The sequence below is a fragment of the Terrapene carolina genome, unplaced genomic scaffold (assembly GCF_002925995.2).
Source record: "Terrapene carolina triunguis isolate 2854851 unplaced genomic scaffold, T_m_triunguis-2.0 Scaffold68, whole genome shotgun sequence".
Taxonomy (NCBI): Eukaryota; Metazoa; Chordata; order Testudines; family Emydidae; genus Terrapene; species Terrapene triunguis.
In genome coordinates, this window is record NW_020664419.1 from 19,740,903 (window position 1) to 19,749,614 (window position 8,712).

Genomic DNA, 8,712 nt, shown 5'->3' on the forward strand with positions numbered 1-8,712 from the left:
CCCAAACCCAACTCATTCCCATCCCAACTCCATTCATCCTTCCAATTCCATTCATACCCGCTGCTCCGAGCCCCAACTCACCCATCCCAACTCTATATCCCCTGCCCTGCCCCAAACCCCATTCATCCCCATCCCAACTCCATTCATCCCTCCCAACCCCCCATCCCAATTCCATTCATACCTGCTGCTCTGAGCCCCCACTCACCCATCCCAGATCATACTCACTGCCCAGGCCCAAACCCAACTCATTCCCTTTTATCCCCCCTGCCCCAGGCTGCTCCACACCAAGCCCCCACTCGCTCAACCCCCATCCCAACTCCATTCATAGCACCTGCCCTCCCCTCACACCAAGCCCTAAATTCATAGCCCATTCTAACTTATTTCATGCCCCCTGTCCATACTAGCCCCTCAAATTTTCCCCATTACAACTCCATTCATACACCCAGCCTTGCACTACACACACCCACCACTCACACTTCCATCCCTACTCCCATCTATACCCCAGCCCCACACCACACTAAGCCCCCCACTCAGACCCTCCCAGACACCATTCATATACCCAGTCTTGCACCTACACTGAGCCCCCCTACCTCACCACTCAGGCACAATTCATACTTCCTAAACAAGCCAAGCTCCTGTCCATACTTCCATCACTACCCCCCAGTTGAGCCCCATCATTCCTCATCTGTTCCCCACTTCCCCCATGAGTAAGGCTACGTTTTAGTCACAGGTATTTTTAGTAAAAGTCATGGACAGGTCACGGGCAATAAACAAAAAGTCATGGCCTCATGACCTGTCCACGGCTTTTACTAAAAATACCTGTAACTAAATCTTATCTGCTGGGAGGTAAAGACGGAAGACTGCCACCACCGCCAGTCTGAGCAGGGAAGCCTCGGGCCCCACTGCTCCGTGCTGGGGGGGGGGCCCAGGGCCCCGCCACTGCTGCCACCGCCAGTCCCAGACTGCTGCTCCAGGGCAGCCCTGGGGACCAGCTGCTGGGGTGGTCCTGGAGTCAGCTGCACCAGCTCTGTAAAATTCATTGAGGTCATGGAAAGTCACAGAAGCCGTGACTTCCGTGAATGATTCGCAGCCTTACCCATGAGCCTCCATACAGCTCCCATCTATACAGATCATTGCTACGCACCACTGAATTCCTCATCCATACCACATTGCTAGGGTCCTACCAAATTCTCGGCAATGAAAAAGGCATCATGGACCTTGAAATCTGGTCTTCCCCCCGTGAAATCTGTATAATATAGGGTAAATGCACACAAAAGGCCAGATTTCACAGGGGGGAGACCAGCGTTTCTCAAATTAGAGATTCTGACCCAAAAGGAAGATGCAATGGGGATCGCGGTATTGCCACCCTTACTTCTGCACTGCCTTCAGAGCTGATGGTTTTAAATTTTCTGAAAGCAGACATGTCTAACCATTTTTTGAAAAGCTATGGACAGAATTTTAATAAAAATACTCATAAAATTACATTAGGTGTACATGTAACTGTTGCCCACATTCTTGCCTTGCCTCTGATTTCAACTTATCTTTACTTATTAATTAATTACTATGGCTGTAAAAAAGTTGTGATTTTTTAGTTCAAAAGCTATGACCACGGTTTGTTAAAGTTGCATTTTTTTCAGAGCAAACACCATAAAAAAAAACCACCCCAAAAATAGAAACAGGATCTAAACTCTTATTTTGTAACTGACTAGATCAGTGGTTCTCAAACTTTTTTTTTTCGTGGACCACTTGAAAATTGCTGAGAGTCTCGTCGGACCACTTAATGATCTTTCCAAATGTTGTTTGTACCATTAGCTAACTATCGTAAAGCGCTTTGGATAAAAGTGCTAAATAAAAAAAACCTTAATAATTAACTTTTTTTGTTCTACAAATAAAAGCACACAACTCATTTTAATATCAGTAGTCTTACCTTTCTAATGCGATGGATGTGCCCTCTCTCCCTGGCCGCGGCAGCCCCCAAGCTGGGGCTGGGAAGAAGGTGGGGGTCTCTTCTTCTCTCCCCTGCTGTGGCAGCCCCTGATCTGGGGCTGGGAAGGAGGAGGGTCTCTCCCCCGACACAGCAGCCACAGAGCTGAGGCTGGGAAGGATGGCTGTCTCTCCATAGCAGCCGCAGCTCTGGAGCTGGGGAAAGTCGCCTTTTTCTCAGCCCTGCACATCCCAAATTCCCTCCACCCCCTCTTCTCATCCCACTTCCCCCCCCCATCTACCCCCTATTTCCTCCAAGGTCACCACCTCACCTTACATGTGCGTCTTCTCCAGGGTCCAGGCACCTAATTAGTGGAGCCACGCCTGCACGGCTCCACTAATTAGGTGGGTGGCCCTTCATTCTCTTGTGTGCAGCCACCCAAGCACGCACTTTAGAGGTAACTATCCGCGGACCACCTGAATGGAGCTCACGGACCACAGTTTGAGAACCTCTGACCTAGCTCACAAGGCTATAGTGCAGATTAATTAATATTTGTGAAGTACTAGGGGATTCTTAGCCAGAAGGTGTTAGTGTGGCCTACTGGATCCAGCATAGGATTGAGACTCAGACAATTAGTATTCTAGTCCCAGTTTGGCTCCTGGGTGACCTACGACAAGTCCCATTTTCCCCATCTATAAAATGTGGATAATGATGCTGCCCTCCTTTGTAAAGTGCTTTGAGATCTGTCAAAAATTGCTGTTCAGAGCCCCAGTCACTGATCAGGATCCCATTGTGCTGTGTAAACAGAGTAAAAAGAAGGTCCATGCCCCCAAGAGTTTCTAATCTGTGATGGGGGAGGGGGGCTGCACATGACTAGGTTTGAAATTAAATCAAATCAGATGCCCTCATGAGATTTTTGGGTGGCTGGTTTTAGTTTCCAACCATGCGCACATTTTTGTTAGCATTTAAATATAATGGATCATGTCCACGTCTGAGGTACTTCTCCTGATGTGCTGATTAGGCTGGGGGGCGGCGGACCATCACTTGGGGTGTGCAGTAGGTAGGGAGGTTTTGGGTGTGGACAGTGGCGGACTAGCAAAGAGGCCCCGGCCCCCTCCGCGCGCCCGCCAGGCGCTCCTGCGGGGGCCCACGGGAAGCCCCAGCGCCCCGACCCCGCTCTCCGGCAGGAGCGCTGGGGGGCGGGACTGCAGGTGTGGGGAGGGGCCTCACAACCCCCCCCGCCCCCGGATGTGGGCAGATTGCTACAGCGCCTGCGCTGTGCGAGCTGGGGGAGGGGCGGCGGGAGGCAGAGGTCAGAGGGGCGGGGGAACGAAGTGTCCCGTTTCCGCCGGGCTGGGCTGAGGCGCGTCCCGCGGCTGTGAAACGGGCGCTTGGGCCCGCCTCAGCCTGGCGTTGCCCTAGTGCTCCGAGGGGACGGGCACCAGAGGGCCATGGGGGAGGCCAGGGGGGCGGCGGCGAGAGCTGGGGTGGCGGCGGGGCTCGTGCTGGGAGCTGGCGCGTGCTATTGTGTTTACAGGCTGGCCAGGAGCAGGAGGGCGGGAGCCGCAGCCGGGACAGAAGGAGCCGCTAGCGCTAGGGATGGGTCAGCCCCAGGGGGCGGTTTGCTGCCTCGGGTGTCCGGGCTTTCTGTCCTTTCCAGCCTTGCCTGGGGGGGACCCTCCAACCTCCAGTCAGGTGAGCTGCAGCGGGGCGGTGCACCTCCGACCTCCCGCCCACTAGCAGGGGCTTGCTCCAAAACACAGTTCGTTATTCACACACACCAGGAGAGTATTTAAACATTTGTATTGCCGATAAAATCTAGGCGTTGTAACAACACTGCCTGAGGCGTTAGGTGATGTGACTTTCCAAAGGTGGCGTGAAAGAAGAGCAGGGAGAGTTGTGTGGGTAGGAAAGTGGGGTTATTTTTTTACTCGTTGGGGTTATTGTATGTTAGCATTTCCTGGTATCCTGACAGTAATGCAGCTAGCGAAGTCTCTGTTAGGGATCCAGCCCTGCTCTAGATCTCTTTTCTCAGCCATGTAGCATTTATTTTTACAGATCATAGTCTTCTTCAGACTATTTGAATAGGTCAGTTTGATTAGAGCTGGATTTACTATCTGAAACTTTAGGCACCTAAATACCTTTATAAATCTGGCCCTAATGGATTGAAACTTCAAAAAGACTCTTATTGATGTATTATATTTTTAAAAGCTGACTAGACTTCCTTGAAATCATGAATCTTATCAGTTGCCTTATTGAAAGTGCTTTATTGGGTATCTTGCTTGCCCACTGTTCCCTTGTTAATGATTTATGTAGCCCTGTAACTGATAAAAGCACAGATGGGTATAGTAAGGAAAACAGTGTTTTTGCAGGCTAGCTTTTGGATGTCATAATCTTTAACTTTTGTTTCAAATGAAAGAACGTTGAAGCATTTTTTATGAGGGAGCGGAAGAATGCATTTTGCAACCAATAATATAAAGAAGTTAACCAACTTTTGGATCTTCACAGTCTGATAACAGTCTTTAAAGTATTGATAATGATGAAAGAAACAGACTGGGACTGCATTGGACACCTGTAGAAAATGTTTTGCCATTTCTAATGTGAGTCTAGATTTGTCCAGCTTCTGTCCAATAGGATTGCAGTGGTTCAGTTTCCTGAGCTCTGTTTTTCATAAGAATTTCAGGTTACACTTTGGTCACAGTCTCAATTGAAATACTTAACTATCTTGCCATTTTTGTAGTTTAATGCTGATGAGCCACTATTTACAGATAGCATAATTGATATTGGTAAAAATGTAGGAAAATAGGGTTCAGAATAATTGCAACCTAGTGAGGGTGCAACAAGGCAGTATTTGTTGTGAAATCTTTTTTTATGCATGACTTTCAGTTTACACTGCCACCAGTCTGGCAAAAGTCAGTAGGATCTGTAGTTACTCAATACTGAAAATCGGTGTTTGTTTGTTTTTCTTAAAGTGGCTAAAGCCCTGATTCTGCTACTGAATCTACTTAGGCAGACACCTGCCCTTGTGTTGAGCCATTCAAGTCAATGGAGGTCCACAAATGCACAGGAATCCTCCATGGAGATCTCATTGCATGATCAGGACCTATATCTGGAGTTAGATGCCTAACTTCAGGCACTTAAGTTTGGAAATTTTAGAATTGTCCAAGACCTTTAAAAAAACCCAACCTTTGTCATATTCAATGGCTAACTATTGTGCATAAGGACTCATTAATGAGGAATAATGTTAATCAAGAGAGAATCTCTTCAAGAATAGGGTCTGCTTCTGAGCGAGCTGGTCAGTTTCACAAAATCTTAGTATTTATTAGAGTACCCCTTTCTTTATCACAGATCCTGGTCTTCATAAAACTGTTTAGCCAGCTCAAGAGCTTCACTCTTGATCTGGCTGATCATGAACTTTGACAGTAGTAGTGTTTGCTTTTCTGAAGACCAGGTACTGTGTGACACTCTTGTGTTTAGCTGACTTAGAAGCAGAGCTCTTCAGTTGGCTCAGTGTCTTCATGAAGAACAGTAACCTTAACACAGCAACTGTTTCTTTATCAAAGTTCTTCAGTTCAGATCAGATGCCCCTGCACTAGCATTTTCTTCATTCACCAGGTTAGCCCCCAATTCTGGGAGGAATATTACTGGAGATATAAGTCAAAATTTCTACTCTTCTCCTAAATTGTCCAAAAAAGTTGCTACATTCCATGTCAGAAATGGAAGTAGCAGACATTAAAAAAAAAAAAAAAAATCTCCATTGGATAACTGCAATGAATAAGGATCCAGTTATGATGAATAATTAATAGAATTATTTCTTTGTGAATTAGCAAAATAATTACATAGCCACACTCTCACAATTTTTTTTACTTTCTACATTTTGTAGTTTTGAAACTAGAGGGGCTCAAAGTCATGCAACTCAGAAAGTTAACTTTTTTAAAAGATTTTTTTAACTGACTAGAAATCAGAAACTATTTAACAGATTTACTTGAAAATCCTCAAAAAAAGAATCAGGCTTTACTCAGATTACATGCTGAAAAGTTGGGGCAGATGCATTCTTTTAAAATATGTATATTGAAATCCTGCTTTAAATGCAAAATAGAACCCAGCCTTAACTGGTATTGCAGTGACTCTGCCATAATATCATAGTGGATCAGTGAATCCTAGGATTATGTGGCCTACAACTGGCATGCTATCCGTAAGTATGTGGCTATAACACAGCTCTGTAAAAAGCGTTATGTGCGTTGGTTCAGTGAAATGTTTCAAAGTTGATTTGAAATAATTTGTTTTAATTTTTAAACCTTGGCAGACACCGATCTTCCAAAATCACCCAGTAACCTGGATGCCCATCATCTACAGAAACTTATTCATTTGCTTGAGCTCACAGATGATCCGTTAATTCAAGAACAAGCCTTGGTCACTCTGAGCAACAGTGCTGCATTCTCTGTAAATCAAGTAAGTCATGTTCTAAAGAAAGCAATTGTATTTCAAAGTGAGCCAGTATAGAAAATGAGACTGCATTTTGCAGAGGAGTAAGCATGAGATCGAGAGCTAGAAGCTCCTGTGTTCTAATCCTAATTTAGTGACTATCACCCAGATCCTCAAAGGTATTTAGGTGCCTAACTCCCATGGATTTAAAAGGGAGTTAGGCTCTTAAATAACTTTGAGGATCTGGGCCAACATGACCTCGTTTAAGTCATTTAACCTCTCTGCCTTAATTTCCCCATCATTACAATAGATATAAGAATAACTACTTTACTGGGCTGTTATTAGCATAATTAATGTTGCTACAGAGCTTCATATTTTCAAAGTGCTATTATATATGTGCATTATCACTAACAATCTTATAGTGTCAACTGAAGAGTTTGATCTGAGAGGTGCTGAGCACCTGCAACTCCCATTATCAGGCCTGAAATTTGCTAAGTCTAACCCCTCTGCTATCAGGGTATTCCTTTGACTGGGAATTCAATACGACAAATTTCTTTGGGAGATGCATGTTTTCTTGTATCCATAAAGGATTAATTTTCAAGCTTCCACACTTCTCTTGTTGAGGTATTTCTCATAATTGTAACCATAGTTTCTCAATTATTCTCTGGCTTCTAATGAGAAACTAAAAATATGATTTCTTACTAAAAATATTTATTCCCCCAGATCTCTACTAAGGTGACTGGGGTGTTGTCACGGAGTATGGGGGGACTCAGGGCCCTGCACCCCCGGCGTCCTGTGATTCACCATGACTCTCAGCCAGCCAGTAAAGCAGAAGGTTTATTTAGACGACGGGAATACAGTCCAAGACAGGTCTTGCAGGCACAGACAACAGGATACCCCCCAGTTAGGTCCATCTTGGGGTCCTCGGGCACCCCAGCCCCCCTCCAGAGGTCAGAGCCCTCCCTGCCTCCCAGCCACCTCACCAGCCAGCTTCCCAGACTCTGCCTTCAGCGACCCCTCCCACCGGCCTTTGTTCAGTTTCCCGGGCAAAGGTGTCACCTGGCCCCAGCCCCCTCCTGGGTTCTCATGTTACATGCTCAGGTATTCTCCGTAGGTCAGTCTCCCATCCCCCAATGCAGACTATCCTAGCCACACTCCCCTGTCAGCATTCACAGACCACAGTAAGAACAGTCCCAGTTCGTCACAGGTGTCATGAGGTCCTGAGATATTTTTCATAAGGAGAATTAAAACAGTGTTGTTGAGTTCAGTTTTGGGGAGGAGGAGTAATATATTTTTAAGAGCATTTGAACTTTGTAAATATATGGAAAATAAGCTAAATTTTAGAACCTGCTAACTGTAATATTCAACCTGGTTCTGCAAACATGCATGCTGAAATCCTACTGAATTCAAAGGGGAATTCTGACATAGAGGGCTTGAATAATAGAGATATTTTGCTCTTTTCAGATATTAGGCCATATTCTAGCCTCAAATGTTTAAGCAGGGCTCCCACTGATTTCAATGGAAATAGTGTATCCAAAGCCAAAATATGGCCTGTTGATGGCATATTTTATTACACTAAATGAGAAACATCAAGTAATTGTTTAAGTTGGATTAAACAAAACATAACTGATGCTTCTTTCCAATTCTAGAAGTGAGCAAAGCTTTCTTAATTCGGATAGTTTTACAAGATTTGAGAATTTTAGGAGTGACCCTGCAGAAACATGTATCTATCCTATTTGTTCTCATTTTATCTATGAAAAAAATTATTTGGAGATAAAGTAACTAGGTACTATAAATTGGCACCAAAGTTTCACAATGAATGTTGTGCATATTTATTTTGTATATGCTGGTATATAAAGAAATAATATTAAACTGCTGATATTCTCTCCTTAAATATCAGAGACCAGATCCTGAAAGCTTTAGTGAGGCAGAACTCCGTTTTGGTTTAAGATTAGCAGTAATATCTTATATATATATCTGTTTATCTTTTAGGATATAATTCGAAATTTGGATGGCCTTTCTGTTATTGGAAAGATGCTCTCAAATTCCATTCCCAAAGTTAAAGAAAAAGCAATAAACACACTTAATAACTTGAGTATGAATGTTAAAAATCAAGAAGAGATAAAGGTAAGTTTACTAAAAGGCACCATAACGGAGGCAAAATCGAACAACAAAATGAAGTATGGACAGCTAGGAAATATTAAAGATCTTTCAATATAGCTGTTGATTAAAAGGATCATGCAGCAATATTTGGAGAACATGAATATATACAAATCAGCAGATCCAAATGATCTTTAAACCTGTAGTAGTGTGAGTCGGGGCTCTACCGTCCGAGGCGGGAGGGGAGCCACGCCGACTCACTG

General features: G+C 44.5%; 1 protein-coding gene across 1 annotated transcript in view; it reads left to right on the top strand.

Moving 5' to 3' along the window:
• Nucleotides 1-3,375: 3,375 nt before the first annotated feature.
• Nucleotides 3,376-8,712, top strand: part of ARMC10 (armadillo repeat containing 10) — a 21,198-nt gene continuing 15,861 nt past the window's right edge. Inside the window, exons 1-3 of the mRNA XM_024196963.3 lie at nucleotides 3,376-3,619; nucleotides 6,231-6,376; nucleotides 8,342-8,476. Of these exons, the coding sequence (XP_024052731.2) occupies nucleotides 3,376-3,619; nucleotides 6,231-6,376; nucleotides 8,342-8,476 (525 nt within the window). The remainder of the gene's footprint in view (nucleotides 3,620-6,230; nucleotides 6,377-8,341; nucleotides 8,477-8,712) is intronic.